Source organism: Nipponia nippon, unplaced genomic scaffold, assembly GCF_047370975.1.
Source record: "Nipponia nippon isolate SJK-2023a ecotype South Korea unplaced genomic scaffold, ASM4737097v1 scaffold_32, whole genome shotgun sequence".
NCBI classification, from domain to species: Eukaryota; Metazoa; Chordata; class Aves; order Pelecaniformes; family Threskiornithidae; genus Nipponia; species Nipponia nippon.
Window position 1 is genome coordinate 136,422 of NW_028262350.1, and position 19,060 is coordinate 155,481.

At 43.0% G+C, this 19,060-nt stretch overlaps 1 protein-coding gene across 23 annotated transcripts in view; it reads left to right on the forward strand.

Annotated features, from left to right (window-relative positions):
- Nucleotides 1-525: 525 nt before the first annotated feature.
- TLK2 (tousled like kinase 2) overlaps nucleotides 526-19,060 on the forward strand; it is a 44,527-nt gene continuing 25,992 nt past the window's right edge. For 2 of the 23 annotated variants that reach the window (XM_087770603.1, XM_087770617.1), the window contains exons 1-7: nucleotides 526-1,171; nucleotides 3,267-3,355; nucleotides 5,189-5,254; nucleotides 12,076-12,147; nucleotides 14,658-14,727; nucleotides 15,781-15,824; nucleotides 16,900-17,040. In XM_087770603.1, coding sequence (XP_087626729.1) covers nucleotides 3,275-3,355; nucleotides 5,189-5,254; nucleotides 12,076-12,147; nucleotides 14,658-14,727; nucleotides 15,781-15,824; nucleotides 16,900-17,040 — 474 coding nt within the window. In that variant the 5' untranslated portion in view covers nucleotides 526-1,171; nucleotides 3,267-3,274. Of the gene's footprint in view, nucleotides 1,172-1,364; nucleotides 1,510-1,647; nucleotides 1,773-3,266; nucleotides 3,356-3,849; nucleotides 3,865-5,188; nucleotides 5,255-12,075; nucleotides 12,148-14,657; nucleotides 14,728-15,780; nucleotides 15,825-16,130; nucleotides 16,285-16,899; nucleotides 17,041-19,060 lie in introns of those variants that run through there. The other 21 variants (XM_087770606.1, XM_087770618.1, XM_087770605.1 and 18 more) reach the window with 20 other exon arrangements.

Sequence of the window (19,060 nt, forward strand, 5' to 3'; positions counted from 1 at the left end):
AAGAAATGGAGGGGGTACATGTGTGTGCATGGACACCCTGCCTGCACCCCCTCTCTGGGGACACCCGGGTGGAGGGCAGGTCAACCTCTGCTCCCCTGAGGGGGAAATGCCCCCAGGCCTGCCCTGACCCCCCCTTCTGCTTACAGCTCCCCATGCCTGCCCTGATCCCCAGACCTATCTGCACCCCAAGGCTGCATCTGACTCCACCTTGTGCCTGCTGCCCCCCCCCCCCCGGCCCCTGTGGGCCATCCTAGCCCTCTGCTGCCCCCCAGGCCTATGTGGCCCCCCGCGGGCCTGCCCTGACCCCCAGGGCCTACTGACCCCTCCCCGTACCTGCTGCCCCCCCAACCCCGGCCCCTCCCTCCGCCCCTCAGAGCAGGCCCCGCCCCTCCCTAGGCCCCGCCCATCGCTGACCTGCCCCCCCACACTGACCTGCCCTCCCCGCCCCTCCCCCGCCCTCTCGCCGCCGTGCAAATCTCGCGAGACGCCGCGCGCTTTCACTAGTGTGTGTGCACCAATCGATCCGGGCCGGGCCGGGCCGGGCCCAGCGCCGCGGGGAGGGGGCGAGCACCGGCCCCGGCACCTGCCCGCGCCCCGCCGCGCCGCGCCCCCGGCAAGCCAAGGGGTCCCCGCAGCCCCGTGCCCCTCCACTCGCTCTCCCCACCTGCCCGGGCGCCGCCGCCCGCCGAGCCCTCCCTCGGGCCTTTGTCCTGCCGCGAGGCCTTGCGGCTGCCGCCGGCCTCCGCGCACCCCGGCCGCGTGAGGTTTCTTACGCGAGGCCGGGGATCCGCGGCCTATCCATCCCTTCTCGCTCCTCCACACCCGCCCCGTCTCCTTCCCCGCCCCGGAGCGGCGAGGGGCGAGCCCCCACCTTCACCCCCCCCCCTCCACCCCCACCGCTGCCGCCGCCCCCCTCCCCTCCGCCCTTCTCCCCCGCGTGGAGCCCGGGTGCCCGCAGCGGCGGCGGCGCCTGGCTCACGAGAGGCCGCGGAGCCGCCCCTGGCCTCCCCCTCCCGCCCGTGCCGCTGTTGCCGCCGCCGCAGCAGGTTCCCTCCCTCCCTCCTCCTCCTCCTCTTCCTCCTGCTCCTGCCCCCGGCGGCGGCGAGATCCGAGCGGTGCCCGGGGAGCGCTCGGCCCGGGCAGGAGGGGAGAGGAGCGGCGGCAGCGCCAGGTGAGAGAGCCCGGGGGCGGCGGGGGAAGAGCGGGGACCCCCCTCGCCTCCCTCCCCGGCGCCGGGCCTGAGGCCGCCCTGGGGGCGGCGGGGCCGGGGGTGGTGGTGGTGGTGGGGGGAGAAGCCGGGCAGCGACCCCGGGCCGCGGTGGAGGTGAGGGGCGGAGGCTGTTAAACGCTCCCCACCGCTGGCTGCGGCGGGGCCGGGCCGGGGTCACGGCGGAAGGGCCCGAGGCCTGTGCCCCGAGGCGGCGGGAGCGAGGCCTGGGCCGCGGGTGGCCGCCTCGCCGGGGCACGGCGTAGCGCAGGCCCCGCGGGCTCGCAGCGCGGCCCGGCCCGGTAAGAGCGAGGCGAGGGGGGTCGGCCCAGCCCGGCCTGGGGGAGCGCGGAGGCCCCGGCCCGGCGGGGGAGGTGAAGGGGTGGGCACGGCCTGTGAATCCCCGGCCTGGGAGTTGAGGTGGTGCTGCCTGGGGTGCCGGGGAGGAGGAAGAGGCAGGCCGAGGCGGTGCAGCAGCTGGCAGCGGGGCAAGGCTGCTCACTCTCCGGCTTATTTTCAAACGCGTGCCTCTGTTTCCCGAGTGGGGAGGGAGGATGGGAGAGAGGTGCTGAAAATCGCCCCGCAAAGGAGGCGGGGAGGGCAGGGAGGGAATGCCATCCCCTGCTGGGAGGGATGGAACGGGGCGGGGGGGGGGGATCCAGGGCAGGCCCCGGGAGGGAGCTCGGCCCTGTGGTTGTGGTAGGGGAAAAGGGTCGGGAACTTGTGGCAGTCCCTTCCCTAGAGCAGCATCCCGGCGTGGGGATGCAATTCCCTCCCGGATGGTCACCCTGTGTCCCGTAATGGGGGAGAGACCTGGGAGTACTCTTAACATCTTTTCGTTCATGGCCTGTCTGTCATTTTCCTTGGTGCACAGATTTCCTGTTTTGAAAACTAGGCTCATAGCTTTGTTGGGGTTTTAAAGCCCGTAGTAGAAATAAGATTCTCTAATAACTGCATTTAGTATCCCATTAGTTTTTGCGGCTTGTTACTGATTTGGGAAAGCAATTGTAAATGCCCCTGGATGGATTCACTTTGCCCCCTGTAACTTAGATCTGCAGCGTTTGGAGGAAACGGCAGGGACAAAATGGACAGTTAATAAAAGGAACAATTGTATACCGCCTATTCTAGAGGGCACTTGCTGCCCTTCAAGAACTTTCCTCATCGCATATGCTCTTTATACAGCAAATCTTTATCTTCCGTCTCTTTTTTTTTTTTTTTTTTTTTCCCTACCTTAGTCCAGAAAATGAAACTGGAACAGACATTTCTGGAAATGAACTTGATTGGTGCAGTTGGAAAGATGTGATTCACAGTTATAATGAACATTGAAATTTGTCCCATTTTTTCACAGTTCAGTATTCGAATTGTATATTTCCTGATTTTTAATGTGTTTACACAACTATGCTGTTTGTTTGGTTTGGTTTTGTTTGTTTTAACCCTTCAAATAATGGCATCTGTTGTGTTGGATTGCCAAGAGGTACCTCAGATACATCCAGTATATAGAGGCAGCTGTTACGCTAGAGGTATATGATGCTTTACTCTATGAAGTAAAAGGTTTAAACAAGCGTTATTTTCATCTTATAATCCCTTTCTGTGCGTGGAAGAACCTAAGCTGTTGTCAGTGAAATCTAGAGTTTGGGGAGATCTAGTATTTCCAGGATTGGCCAAAAATAAATTATGGGGTAAAGAATGTTGCTTTTTTTTCTCCTAGTCGTGCAGCATGAATGAAAAGCTCTGAAGCTTTTAGTCGTAACACTCTGGTCCCATGTTTTCCTTTTAATAAAGCATCCAGTGGGAGAATGTGACATAATTGGTTTCTTGGATTTAGAGATCTTGAAATGGCTGGTACAACAGATAGAAGAGGAAACGCTCCAGCAGGGTTATGGTTTAAATACAGTAATATGGTGGCAGAGTCATGTTATTCTTGCGTTTGTCTTGCGAGAAAATGCTTTCTACATGGTTATGCTGCAGAACAGGCACTTTTGAGTCTCGTCAGTGGCACAGAATGTTAAATCTCTCTCCTTTCCCTGCATTGCATAATCTGAGTGTTGTTCTCCCATAGCAGCAGAAATGATGGAAGAATTGCATAGCCTGGACCCACGAAGGCAGGAACTACTGGAGGCCAGGTTCACTGGAGTTGGGGTTGCTAAGGTGAGTATAAGTACCTTTAGTAACAGACATGACTGCTTATCCATCCTGTGCTGCACTTTGTTTTTTTTTTTAATTTCTAAATTGATAATTTTGCTTTGCTGGCAGAATATTTTGTATTGATAGTTGTGTTTTGACCGCTAATTTGCGTGAAGTATGTTTCAGAGGAATGAAAATGGGATCACTATGAGCAGATGTTTTGCTATACAGAAGATTTTGGCTTCTGATTACGTTCTTAGGAGTTGCTCCATCTTAAGGCAGCTTGTACACCCCAAAAAAACCCATGACAACTTTGTCTTGGAAGTGGGGAACTCATCTGTCTCGTCTCTTCTCCAAGTATGCATTTGAGAACTGAATTTGGCCGCTCGTTAGGTACAGTTTCAAGTTTACTGTGTTTGATACGACGTATAACCAGACTTAATATATTCAGGAATTTGTGCAGTTCTTTGTGGGTGCAGCGTGCTAAAATTGTGTACTCGGTCGCATAGAACACACACAAAAAGTACTTGAAGGTAAGCTCTCCTATACCTGTGATCCACAACCTGCTAGTAAAATCCCATCTTTGTCCTCGTGTGCAACTTCATAACTGTTCAGTAGCTGCCTTTCTTGAGTAAGGCAATTAAATAATAACATTGTGTAGTTGCTTGATATACTAGCATTAAGCTCTTAGTTCTCCAGATGTTGTTGGTAGTGTTAATTGATAGTCTCTCTGAGCAATGAAGTGGTGGCAGAACTCATCTTAAACTAGGTCAGTGATAAGGAGTTTACTTTTGAGGAAGATACTGAGTTTTGGGCAACATCAAGGTAGATGGTAAAACAACATATTGCTAGATAATTTTCAGAAACCTCTTGGAATTATTTAGGGAAGAAACTCTGTAGATGCTGTATTTCTTAGAAAAATTCAAAGCAAATCAGAACTTGAAAAAGGGTATCGTTTGAGTTCACACTTTTCTTTCTGATCTGTACTTCAGTCAGGACTCAAACAAGGCTAAGTCTTGGAAGGGAGCATGAGTAAAATGTTCAGCTGTAAGGTAGTGAGCGTAGTAAGGAAGATTAATGCTAGAAGTTGTTCAGGGGTAATAATTTCAGTTACTTCAGTAAGAGTGTGGGGGTTTTTTGATCTTTACCCCACTTTTTTAATCTTAAGGCTTTTACTAGCATAAAAGTTTATGCTACATAATGTATTTATGATCTTGAAAGACTCGTTTTATACAACACTGCAACTTTTAATGTATTTTTTCATCTGTTTCTTACCTCTTCCTCCCATGTGTGTCACTTTAACATCTTTCGCTACACCAATACAGACAAAGCCAAACAACTTTCTAGAATAGCTAAGACTTAGAAGCATAGACACTGTCATTGCTTTAAAACAGTGCCAACATACTCAATGTTCACAAAGAATGTTAGGAACTACTATTTTTAAAGGAATAACCTTTAAAAGATACCGGAAAGCAAATCTTAATTATGTTTTCAATATGTTTGGAGCAGAAAGTACATGCCCTTTCTCTGTAGGGTGAATATTGAAAAGTCATTTTTGTTTCTAAAGCATATCAAAGTAAAAAAGCCTCGTTTCTTGGAGGCTTCACTTTGAACAAAGCTCTTCTGTTACTGAGTTTTATTTTTACCTGTTGTTATGCAGTATAGTGTTTTACTTTGTATTAGTCAGTAAACTGTTAAAGTGCATTACACTTATTTCAAACAATATATATTTATTTACCTGCATACTTGCTAATTTGCAATAGATCAGCCAACCATTGATATGAATTAGCATGACTCTAGTATGTTGCAGCAAATCTCGGTTGCAATATTAATCTCAGATACTACATTCCCTCCCAGGTTGGTGCTTCAAATTCCCTCCCTACCCCCCCAAGTCTCCGTCCGTCATGCTCCGCACTGGCATTGGTAGGTCATTGTCTTAAAGGGAATATATTGGGAAAGCTGTGATACAATTTGTATGATTCAACTAAGATTTTTAGCTCTCTCCAATTAAATGTTGAAGGAAGGCTACATAGGGTAAGTTAGTGCCATCTAGTGGGACTGGGACTGGCACATCCTCCTGGGATAGAAGGTATTCTGTTGCTGTTTATTGCATAAAAGGAAGAAATGTCATCTTAGATGTGCTCCTATTGGGTGAAGGCAGCAGGCAGTTGTAACTGAGCTTCCTGCCTTCCACTGACTTGGTGTATCACTTAGTGTGTTTGGTTAGGTTTCTTTAATGTTTAAAAATACAGGGTATATTTTGGACCTGTGTAAAACTAACGTACTAGTTTACATCCTTAATACAACTGCAGCTTTAAAGCCCACTTTCCCTGCATGTTTGCAAGTAAAGAACAACTATATGTGTTTCTGAGAATGAATAAGACTGTGCTGATCTAGAATAAATTTTTAGGCTTGAAACTAGAAAAAAGCTTCTAGTCATCAGAATAATGGGATTCTGGAAGAGCTTTCCAGTAACAGTAGTAGAGGACAGAAATCCTAAACTGTTTTGGAAACAGCTGTGTGCTGTCACCTCCTATGGTAGCTGAAGGTACAACCCAATGACTGAGGTCATTTGCAGTCCCAGATGCCTCAAAATTCTGTTGCAAGTCTGTGATGAATTATCTCACTTAGTAGCTGGAGAATATATTTCTCTAGAAGCTTGGAGTTAATACATGGAATCAAATCTACGAGCAAGGAATGTTTCTAGGCAACTGTTATACTCCTGTGGTTCATCCAGGTCACTAGATCGCTTCAAAAAGCCAGTGATGCTTTAGATGTCTATTCTTGCCATATGGTAAAGTGCCATTCTTCCCCAAATTTGCAAAGCAAGTCCTTGAATTAACACGTGACTATCTGACACCTACCAGTATTCGTGCTTATTTAGCTCCCGTTTATGTTTACTTGCTAGGGGAAATCTAAGTGTATTCACTTGAGGCATTATTCTGACTAGTAATCTCAGACATCTTCCTTGGGTCAGTAGGTACAGAAAACAAAATGTAGTTTGTTTCTCTAGATAACATTGTTTAGCTTGATCTGTTCTCATCTTGTGTTTCCCTTCCCCCTGTCTGGGTGCTGCCTTTAAGATATCAGGCGGGTTAACTCCAAAGGATTTGTGTCATTTCCACAGACTTCTCCTGGACAAGAATTGGAATAGGTAATTGTGATAGGTGAATCTGTATTTGCACACAGCTTGTCTCGGGCTTAACCGGGGTGGATCATCACAGCAGCATGCATATCTTCTACAAGTTTGGTCTTTAAAAGATCTTTGAACTAAGTTGTATGTGCTACTTGATTATAGCTAAACTTAAAAGGCTGAAGTGTTTCTAGAAAGAGTAACCTTCTCCATCGTGCTGTAGGAATCTTGTCGATCAAATGACTGTGCTAGAACTGAAGAAGTATTGGTCTTGGTGGTAGCTGCTGCTCCCTTTTCTCCCTCCTTGAGGTATTTTAAAGAGGGAAATGAAAATAACCTGAAGAGTGTCACTTACATTGCAGAACATCTGCCTCCAAAAAGAGAATTGCTCATAAAAAAGAACAGCATTTACTTGTATTATTTTGGGTTTTACCCTTTCTCTGTCACTCTAGCAGTCTTGATCAGTTCAGTAACTACCAGTTATGTGGTCTACTTAGCGACGTTTTTAGCAGCAAAGTTACGAAGTTGAGAATTAACGCATGAGAATAATCACGTCTTCCTTGGAGGGAAGCAGTGCTGCCCAGTGATGGTCCTTAACAGGTGTCACATGCTACCAGATCTAGTTAATAACATTTTTGAAACTTAGAATTGAATTATCAGTTACCACAGACAGTGTCAGGACTTCATGCCAGATACTTGAAAATTGTTTGGATGCTTCTGTGTGCAACATTACTGAATTCAAATGTGTTGTCTGGCCACTAGAGCCCAGAAATAGTTGTCAGATCTCAGTTCTATTTCTGCCCCTGAACTGAGGGTTAGGGTGAGTTGCATGACCCTTCTGTCCAGTTTGCCATGAGTAAAATAAAAATACCATTTTTTCATCCTGAGAGAACTCCTGAGGCATAACGGAAGCCAAAAAATCCTATTGCAAATCTGCTTACCCATCAGATATAGCGGATGTTACCTGTGAACATCTGATAGATTAACTTCTCATGGCAAAAAGACATAGGTGACTCAGGGATTTCATTATTGGCTATAATACTGAGCTTTTCTAAAAGCATAATTCAGAAGCAGGCTGTAATTCTCATATTTATGTGATTCTTGAAATAAGATAAGAATATGTTAATCAAACCTGGCTTATACAGTAGCACTGGACCAGAGTAACTGGAAAGCCATTCAACCATTTCACTTTGGTGTAAGCCTGTGCAGAGTCAGCACTAACTTAGTGGAACTAAGGATTGACTTTTTCCCTTTGAAATCTCTTGATTTGCTACAGAACTTGGGAGAATTAGGGTTATGTTGGCTTGAGGCAGTGAAGCATGTCTCCGCCATTGAGCTGGCAAGAGAATTTTGCAATGCATGTTGCTGTAAGTCCACGTTGGAGACTCTGGCTAGGCAGCTTGAATTCCTAGAGCTTTCTTTCTATACGAGAGAGTTGGAGAGCACAAAATGAAGAGTGCCCAACAGAAGACTTGCGGACAGGCCTGAGGGATCATTTTTGGGAGCTTGGAGAGGCTGAGGAAATGAACAAGTCATGCGAGGCAGTAGATGGGCTCTAAGAGGAGATAGGTAAGGGCAGTCTGAGTCAGGCTGGCTTTGTTATGGAAGATCCGATGGGAGCTATTATCAGGCTAAGTTGTTTCTATTGAAACGGCAGCCATTGTGCCTCATTTGTGGCCTTTCCAGGGCTCTTGCAAAGGGAGAAATGACTAACCAGCTCGTGTGAGTGGACAGATTTTAAATTCTTGCCTTTGAGTAGGAGTCTTGAAAGTGCCTGCTACTGTTGCATCCACTTCTCAACATGGAGGTTTTGTTGTGTATAGGTAGGTCACGGACTTAGAAGCAGCAGTTGATAGGTGAATCACAAGGGAAAAGAGCATGCCAGCTTATCTCAGAAAGAAATTCCTTGTGGAGGAGGAAGTGTGTGCTGTTCTTGTGCTTGTCATTTGGGTAAACACTATAGAAACTATTAGCTTATTTCAGATGACCCACGTATTTTGAATTTTTGCTGAGCCCCATCACCGATTCTCTTGACAGAGTACAGTGGATGAGTGGGTTGTAAGTGATATCAGAGAAGTGCCGTGTTACCCCAAAGTAGGCTATGCTAGAAAAGCTAGATGCCAGTGCAGATGACTTCTTCAGGAACAAAATTGATAAGCCCTTCCTGTGAAAACTATTGCATGTTTATTATTCCCTGCTACTACTTCCCCAGCAGTATTCTGATGTTAGTATTCTTTGTCATTGCGTAGTTGTTTTTTTCCAAAATTCAGGTTTGTTCCTTTAATTCCTTTTATGTCATGACCACTTATAATGGCATGCTGAATTAAGTACTGAACATTTATCCAATGTCAGTTGCCGAGTTAAATATAAACAGTCAGGAATGATAAAACATAAATTTGAAGGTTTCTTTATACACACACTCGCTGACTGTTAGTTGAGTGGAAGATGCTTAGATGTATAGTTTCTCATATCCATTGTCTAAACCTGTTGGCTATAAGCAGTTGATAACATGAGGTAATGTGTGAAACTAGATATCTAGCTGGCTGATCAGGAAAACTTGCTTTTTCTTTCTTTTGCATAACTACGTGAGAAGAGGTGCAGCTGAGGACTAGGTCATGTTCCTTAAACATCCTAGGTATTGCATCTTTATTGCTTCGAGTACAGCATGTTCTAATGAACAATTTGTGTTTCCATAGCTGGAATACCTTAAAACAAGACTTTTTTGCCAACTTTGACATGAACAAGATGCTTCAGTTCCTTGCCTGTAAAACAGGCCTAATCCTTTACTGTAAGAGGAGTGTCAGTGGAAGGCCAGCTAGAAGATCATCAAGAGAGAGGAAAGCTCATGCAGTGGAAGTGGGTCAAAACTTGCCTACAAGGAATTAATTCTGCATTTGTTCACAATATCAATACACATGACAGTGAACTTGCTCAATACTTAACAGACATCTGACAAGCTGTTCTTTTCTGGTTCCATAACTGAGTAGTTAGTTCCTTTTTACCCTTTCTACTGCTGCGTTGGGTTCAATTTTACAATTTTGTCAGTATAGTTTCTAGAGGAAGTTTTAAAGTAAAGGGAAAGTAGGTTTTTTGCTCTTCAAGAATCTGTGATCAGAACTGAACTGTTCTTTTGTTGATGCAAAAAATGGGTTTGATTCCAACTGCTAGAGCTGTAAATTTCCTGTGCAGAACAGTCGGTACAGGTAGTTGTGGTGCTAGAAGTAAGAAGAACATTGTGAATTTTGTATTAGGCATTTTTCAAGCTGCTTGCATTCCAGAACTTTACATTTGGATGCAAACTGAGTGGATTTTTTGTTCTGGAGATGATAAACTTGTATTTCTGAAAAAGTCTTAGTATCATTTCTAACTATCAATGGCCTCACCAGTTTATTTCTCCAGGTTACCCTGGAAGACACGTCATTGCTGAAACATTGACCCTTCGTAAGCCACTGACATACCCTTTCAACCACAGTGTTCCTGAAAAGCTCAAATGTGGCATTTTGGGAGCAGCTGTTCCTGTCATTTGTTATCCATGGGCAAAATGGAGGCAGCGAGTTTTAAGCAAATGTGGAAACAACTTTCACTTTCATCTTCATCATGTCAGAACCCCAACCTGTCCATCTGAGACCAGTAAATGCTAATTTGTAGATGCTCCTGCACCTAATAAAGCTTGCACAGGAAGTTGATGTCTTGGATGTGCTGCTGGGGTTTGAGTTCATGAGAGGAAGTGAAGGATTTTAGAGGACAGCATTTGTGCAGTTTATAAACAAGCTTTTTACATGGATGAAAAGATCAACTTTCTGTTGCCACTTGCCATAAGATATTACTTTTTTTTTTTTTTATCAATAAAGCCTTCATATGGATGTGGCTAAGGTTAGTGTTGGCACTTCTGTTAAGTCCTGTTGGCCAAGGAATAAATCCCTGGAATAACCAAGAGTTGTACCTATAAGATTTCTGAGCCATCATGTTGGGTGGTGGGGAGCTTGCTTCTTTGTTTAAAAAGCAGCTATTGCTGAAGAGAAGAGGTAAAAATATCTTTCTGGTCTTGAACTATTTGTGTGATGAGTTCAAGGGGTAATGGTGTGACTGAAAGAGTATAAATCTGCAATTTTTCTTAAAGTAATTTGCTTTTAAAAAGGAATTCTAAATGTGTAGCTTCTTGAGCTATTCAAGTGGTGGGGGGTGTGTGTGTGTTTGTTTGTTTTGTTGAAGCAACTAAGCGTGTCCTTTTAGGAGAAACAAATTTAGTAGTTAACACTCACAGTGTAATACAGAAGGTAAACAGAACTTTTACTTTCTGTGGATGCCTGCTTGGAAATTGGGGTTAGTAATAGCTAAGTTGTGTCACAAATTTAATTTGATGGTGGTGGTCGTCTTGTAAATGGGGGAGGGAGAACTGCTCTCCTCAAAAATAGTCTACTGTGGGATTTCTCTGTGGTGTTAAGGCTTCTCCCACACCCCTCCCATAAGTCTTCAGCTCAAGTATATAATGAGAAGTGGCTTTGCCTTGAGGAAAGATTGATTGGTAGGAAGCAGTTACTGCAAAAATAAGAATGCTAAAATAGATTAAATCTTTGGGAAAAGATGCTTACAAGTTATTAATGGAAAGGTGGTTTATCATGCCATTCTTCCTGTTAATACATTCCATCGGTAATTGTGAATCTTGTTTTTATATCTTAGTCAAATTCGTCTAGATTTCTTACGTTAGATCTGTGGGAGGATGCTTTCGTGTCAGAGCACTAGGCTAAAACACAGTGACTTTGCATGATTCACTTTTCTTTCCTTTTAAAACCAGTTTTGATATAGTTTTTTAGAAAGTAATTTTCAAAAATGCTTGGATACGTAAAAATGCAGATGTGTATCCAGTAGAGCCTGCAAAGATGCAGGCAGACTCTTGTGGGTACTTGGACACTATTTCAGTAAATATATTCCAGTCTCTTGAATTTGTGCTTTAGCCTGGTAGGAACAACTGCTCTGTTGGCAGGTCAGCCATGGGTCCATAAAATAGCCTAGTGAGAGAGATTGTCTTATGGGTACCAGTTGTACTGCTGTTAAGACAACTTTCACTTGTTCGCTTTCTTAGTGTTAAAAAAGCATAAAAAATATGCATTTAAAGAAAAATCAGTGGTACTGCCAGCATCTGATAACAGTAATAGCTGCCTTGCTAGATGGAAGATGCCTCTAAATTCTTAGCCCAGGATCAAGCAGATGCTTGCCTGAAGAACTGAGCTTGGAACTACTGCTGCTCAACAAATCATAAGTTTTGTTTCTCAAGCCAGTTGTCTTAGACTTTTATGAATACTGCCGTAGCTGTCTTGTGAATGTGGTTAAATAGGGCGGTTAGGATATAAGTTGATACAGAAGTATCATTGCAAAGGCTGGATCACTATACTAGAAAAGACTGTCCAACTAGCAGTCCAACTTCTGCCTTGCTCCAAACGACTTCTGAAGCTGTTTAGTGCCCCATCATGTGTCTGGGTATTTGACCCGGGTTGCTGCTGTATCCATGTGACTTAGAGCAGTGTAGTTAGCCTGGAGATGCAATGTTTGATAGGACGTATCTGCCTTGTATGGAAATTGTTTCTAACAGTCTTTACTTGTTTTTCACTAGGGTCCATTAAATAGCGAGTCTTCCAACCAGAGCTTGTGCAGCGTGGGTTCGCTGAGTGATAAAGAATTGGAGGTAAGCAGGCAGAAATCCTCATGGTAATCGGGTTTAAGGTGGACATGATTGAACTCAAAACATAGAAGGAATGGTGTGAGAGTAAGTGACAGTGTTCTTTGTTTGGGGTGTGAAAGGGACTAGTGGAAGTATTTAGCCTAGCTCTCAACCCTACAGTCTTTGGACCGTGCTGTGAAACAGTCCTCCTTGAAGCTTCCCACCGTAGCAGGCAGATTTTACCCAACCCCAAAACCACAGCATTTGTAAAGCTCAGCTTATTACATTGTTTTCAGCTGCATTGTGTGATTTGTTTGCTGGTTTTGGATACAGTTTTGGCCAAATAAAAAGCCAGAGAACATTAATGGACAAGTTTGCCTTACCTATCAAATATGTGAATTTGCAGAAGTCTGTACAAAGCAGAGCATTTTTATGAATGGTTCTGTGGAAGTGTGGGGAGGTGAAAATTGATGCTTTGTCCCTGTTTAATCTCACTGCTTTAGGATTAACTATTTCAAAACACTTGCTAAAGCAGCAAAATTAATTGTAGAGTTACATTTTTACTTTAAAATTCCATGTTAATAAAGCAAAATCTCAAATTTAAATGCATTTTCTTAATGCATTTAAAGAACTTCCCACATGGTTATCAGGTAAGTTTTGGATCATATTTCCCTCTATTATATGGCAGTACTGATATGAGGTGTCTGGTGAAGCTGAGTCTTTCGAGAACACAATATCTTAAACTCCATAAAAGTAAATGTAGTTAATAATGGAAATCTGAGTATTCATTCTTATTTTACTTGTTTTTTTTTTTATGAACTTCTGTGGAGTGATTTAAATTGACCAAGCTGACATAATCAGCTATTTCAGTCTGTAACAGATAATGTTGTATGTAATTTTTGTTATGTAAGTAAGTACTTGAATGGAATAACAACTTAAACTGAATCTCATTAATATGCTTACAGTTCTGTGGAGGCTGTAATGGAGCCTGTGGTGTTACAGTCACCCCAATGCTGTTACTGAGTTGCTCTTCACTATGCAGTGAGGAGGCTAAGTCATTGACTTTTACACATACAGGAGCTGGTACACCAAATCTCTAGATAGTTACAGAGTTTTCAGTCCCCCCATTCTAAAAAGTACTTTGCAGACACAATACCCACCTGTGTCTTAACATCCCTTCCATGCTCTTACCAAAACAATAACATGTCGGTGACTGGCCAGCTGGTAACATGGGACTGTAGATGTCCAGCATCCACTGGGGACACAGCCAGGTTTAGATTCTGGCTGTGTTAGCTTTATCCTTTTTATCCTATTAAAGGAGGTAGATTGATTTCTGTGCTTACTGTGTGCAAGTCTTTTGGCAGAGATCTTTAAACAGGGTACTTTGGACTTTGATTTCCAAAGAGCATGAAACTTAGGTTTACCACAAACTTTCTGGCCATGGCTTTCCCTCCCCCAGAGTTGCGTTTTGCACACTGTGGTTTTCTTCCTGCCACCAGGCTATAGTTTAGTGGTGGCTGCAGTGATTGTAAAGCATATAGCTCAGAAATTATTTGGGACCCTTTGGGATAAGAAATGTTTTTAAAATGACGTTGGTGATGGAAATGATGAGATAGCTTGCTTTCCAGCAACCTCAGTCAGCTGCTTCTAGCGCAGTGTTTCCTAATGTTTTCAGCAGGTTTGGCCACGTAAGTGACCCTGGTGATGGGGAAAGCACCATGACGGGGTCTCCTCCATTCTCACGTGTCTAGGCTTGCTACCCTTGTACAGACATATAGGCATGACACTTCTGGAGTCTTCAAGCCTCCCACCTGTGCTCTATACTGTGCCTGTGCATAAATATATCGCTGTCCACTGAGAAGCTGCCCCTCAGGTCTCTGGTTGCTCACAGAAATGGCAGATGCAACCAACCCTTGACTTTAATGAGAGAGAAGTCCAGATGAATTGCTGCATCTGTGGCAGCTTTCTCCTGTCTGCTGTCTTGGGGAGCTCTGCCTTATTTTGTGTAATGCTGCAGTTGTGCACCAGTAGACAGGATAGTTCTTGTAGCCATCTGCAAAGAGCTTTGGGAAGAAGCATTAGCTGCAAGCAAGATGAATTGTCCTGGTAGACTGTAAGTAGCCACTGGACTGCAAATTTGGATGTCTGTACTCAATCCTCTTGTCATTACTCCTCTTGTACCAGTACTGTGATCACCATGAAATGGTTTATACAGGTTTTTCTAAGTGTTTGAACTTGTTCTGCTAACTGTGTGAAGTAACTGGGCAGTAGATGCTGACTTGCTACAGCTGAAATAAAAAACAAAAAAAATTAACCTCATTCCTAACTGTGTTCTCTCCCTTCTGCAGTGCATATTATCAGAAGGGAGTAGCTATTTGAGAGCAGTTGTTTCTTTTAAGTACCAGCAGTAAAAACAAATGCACCAGAGAAGTGAAATGGCCACTGGGGATATGGAGCAGATTATTGTGTTTTAGTATTTTCTTTAAATCTTGGAATAACTGCAGAAATGTTAATTTTGAAGTATTGTTTAACAGACTCCTGAGAAAAAACAGAATGACCAGCGGAACAGAAAAAGGAAAGCAGAAGCGTATGAGACCAGTCAAGGTAATTCATTCTCCTGACCCTGCTGCAGGATTTCTGAACAGTTGGTAATTTGTGCACGTTTTGCACAGTCAGTGTCCTAGGAAACTAATGGCTTTTCTCAAGGGTGTGTCAGGCAGCTTGTTATAAACTACTCCATGATGGTGCAGCTCTCTTCTGGGAGCCTTGTTATCCTCATTGGTAGGAAAATACTTGTCTTGAGCTTATTCGCAGAAACGGTTGCATTTTTATGGGACAGACTGCCCAAAGGCTTAATATGGCTTCTCTGAAGTGTTGTTTTGGTCCTGCGTCACTATGTATACAGCAGCCAGACTTCAAAATACAGGCTGTACTCTCTTCCTTGCTTCTTGAGACGTATGCCTGCCTTGTTAGAGTAAGTTCTTACCACAACAAATAGAGAACAAACTGTGCTCAAGTATAGAGCAGGCAGTGGTGTCTTAGAGTACTAAGAAAAACCCATTGTGTTCAAGTCCAAGTTCAGATTTTCTAGCAAATGGGCATGGGGGCAGATTTCTACTTCTTTTATTCTTCAACAAGAAAGTAACAAGGATTGTGTTGACAACTGCTTTGATAATATTATAATAAGAGAAAAGGGCTAAGTTTTAATGAGCTGGTATTAAGCCACCACTAATTATCTCTCTAACTCTTATAGGAATGCTTGTGAGAGATCTAATACGCAGTAATTTACCTGAAGGCTGAGGAGTAAAAGTACCCTTTGCTCTGTCCTTATCTTGAAGGAAATTTTGGAGAACCTATGCAATGTTCAATAATGTTTAGTGTTTTCTAACTACTTTAGCAAGTGCAAATGCTGTTTGATTGGATTTGACATGTTTGGAATTAAGAGTTAATTGAATTGTCAACTGTAAACCCTCACAACAACAGCACAAGAGCTGTAACCGTGGGGCAGTCTTTTGTTGTGCAGAAGCTTTTGTTGTGATACGTGCTGTACCTTTCTACAGGGTGTCAAGATATAGGAGCAGTTTTTTAGAATGGCATCATGACTTCTGTTCTTAAAAATATCAGCTCTTATTTTCATCCTTTGTTTTCCTTTTTTAGGAAAAGGCACTCCTAGAGGACATAAAATTAGTGATTATTTTGAGGTAAGCATCTTTACATTGAGAAATCTGCTTGAAATCACAGTAGGCAAAATCTGTAGATGGAAGTCTGTAATGTGACTTCTGTTACTGATTCATCATTGAAGTCACTGATTGATGATGTTAACCTGATATGCTCAAATCTGATTAGGTAGAGGATATGAGATTTTGGAAGTTGGTTTTTAAATTAACATTTCCTTGAACAGTTGATAAAGCATTTTTTAAAAGAGCAGCCACATAAGTACAGGTTCGAGGTTGAACCTGGATCTCAGATGAGGATATCTCTGAGTATGCAAACCTATTTTGATACAGGTCCAGTGCTGCCAAAGAAGCTACCTGCAAAGTCCCACTGATTTGAGTAGGAAGTTGTTTACAGTGTTCCCTCTTTAGAAAAGCTTGCCATGGGAGGCTGGCACCGCACAGGAGACGGAGACTTCTCCCCACAACAGTGATGAACATTCTAAAAGTCAATATTATTTTTTTTTTATTGCATAGTTTCTGAAGTTTTCTAGGTCTGCACAATAAGGAGCTCTAGCTTTTCTCTTAAGTTTGTTCTTTATTTTACTGAGTAACTTGGAGTCAGAAATTAAGTGCTTATTAGTGCTTACTTCTTTCCTGGCTAAAGTTTTTTGTAAGTGTGGTGCACTGTGTGGTGCAGGAACATACGAATTTCTGTACCGACTAGACCAGTAGCCCAGCTGCTTACGTATCCTGTCTTTAACAGTGACTGCACAGATGCTTCAGTGAAAGTGTACATTTCTTACACTTCTGTGGAGCACAGTTAGACATGTCTCCTCACAGGGAATGGGCTTCCTAACTTTATACAGTAAATAAATGATCTATATCCAAGTGTGCAGGTTTATATCTTTTTGTGTTAAAAAGAAAAACGTACTCGGTGCAAATGTGAATGTTTGTCTGAAGTTCTTACTTTTGCTGTTCTTTTTGAAAACAGTGCATGAAATTTTAAGGTTTTCCTCTTTGTTTATACTCAGTTTGTTTAAATGAGTCCCTAGAGCCTACACGGCTTCATTTTTGAGATTAATGTGTTTCTTCTGTGTTTGTTAAATTTGCTTAAATATAGTATCTCTGTGGAATTAGTGATGATCAAATCTGTTGCTTTGGCCAGTTTGCTGGGGGAAGTGGCCCAGGAACCAGTCCCGGTAGAAGCGTGCCGCCTGTCGCCAGATCATCACCACAACATTCCTTATCCAACCCCTTGCCGGTAAGCATTCTCCCTTGGGACAGAGCTGGTGGCATGGCGTTGATTAGGTTGGTGGCTGTGCTTCAGACAGGTAATAAAAGGCTCTGAACAGGAAATAAGGGTGTTTTGGTGAGTGATTTGCCTTATTCTCTATTCAGTTGGGTTTTTTGTTTTGTTTTGGGTTTTTTGTTTCTTTTTTGTTTTTTTAATCTGAAACGGGGTTCTGGCAGCAAAGCCAGTTGTCTAGGCCCCTGTAACAGTGGCTAGTCCAGTTGTAACTGATATGAATATCTGAGCTCAAAGTGTGCAAGATGAATGTTTTTAGCATGCTGTGTGGTTACAGGTAGATCACTGTCCTGAATAAAAGGTGGAACTGACATATTAGTTATCTTGTATTCCGTTGCAGCTCGTGAACTTCTCCATAGAGTTGGGAGTATGTTGTATGTTTGTATAGCACTAGTACAATGATATTCCAATCTTGATTGGACCCTTTGGGTATACTGGAAAACATGCATGCCATAATGATATTGGGAAGGTCTTTTACTTCTGTTAACATGCATGTGACTTGTAAGGAGCGTTAGCAAAAACTTGCAAAGAAATGTGTATATATGCATATCTGTTGCTATTTTTTTGTTACATAATTCTATTTTGCTGTGGCAGCATTTCTGCGAGATCTGAATGTGAAGAAATAACCAGTATTTTTAAGCCATTTTAGCACAGAGCAGCTAAAGAAATTTCTTTCAACTAGCAAAGCAATATTCAGAGGTTCTGGTGTCTGATCTCTAGTTTTAACATTGCCTAGGCCCCTCTTTAAAAATCTTAAGCATTTTTTGAGTGTCACAAAAGTACAGAGCATTGTGGGAAAAGTTAGTATTCCGAAAACCAAATGCAAAGTCTTTATTCTGCAGAGACCTTTGCACAGTTCATGAATGTGTACTGAACTAAATCGCAACACTGAATGCTCTGCTCAGAATTCAATATATGTGGCTAGATTTGGGAAGCTTTGTAATGCTGCTTTAAGGGAGAGCTTCAGATAATGCTTCTAGATATTTTTAATGTCTATAAAAATTAAAATATATCTTGTTAATTGAATGTCCCTTCATCTTATCTTATATTAATTTACTAATACACCTCTTTAAAGAGAAGTTAATGAGAGAAATACCATCTCTGAATGTTGCAGATGTGTGATGTATTAGGTACAGTTCTTTATTCCAGCAGATGAGATACCCAGCAGGTGTTTATAATGGGACAAGTTGATTCTTCCTTTGGTTTTCTTCTATGCTTGTATGTATTGAGTAGGTAAAAGTTTGAACGGAGTATTTCTCATGTGGTGAAGAGTGATGTTACAGTTAGTTTCAGCTAGGCCAGTTTGTCTGTCTCCTTACGCAGGTGCTCTTTTGTGTTTCTTATCTTCTGTTCTTTACTCTTGCGGCTAAACCTGTAATGTTAGCTTATTCATAACAAATTATTGTGTGTGTTTGCAAGATCGGTCCTCTTCTTGCAAACTGAATATCAATAGTTTGAGCTAAGCCCAAAAAATGGGGGGATGAGTGAAAATTGGAGAAGATGGAGTATCTTACCCATTACAGATGTCAGTATGGTCTAGGAAGAGAGCACAGTGTTAAAATGTCTTTCACAATGAGACAAACCTCCGAGTTAATCTATACTGTACTGGAAATTTTCTGCAATCAGAACTTGTGGAGAAGTTGTAATGGCTTCAGGATGTTACTTCTTGTCTTCAAATCTCTTGACTGCTTTGAATTGCCTTGCTTCTCCTTTGATCAGAAGAATGATCTGCAGGTCTTCAGACTCTTGCAAGGTCGCTCTCACGTACAAGCATTCTTTTGGGGAAGAAAGCACACTCTTGACATTTGTAATGTTAGCCAGAAAATATGCTTCAGGTTACAATTCAGGTTTTTAAGAAAAACTGAAGCCTGATCTGACTCTTTACTTTCTATGTGGTGTATGCCTGGCCCAGAGTTACAGCTTGGAAGGACTTAGATGATTATTACCCAGACTGCCAAGTTTTAGCAGTGATGGG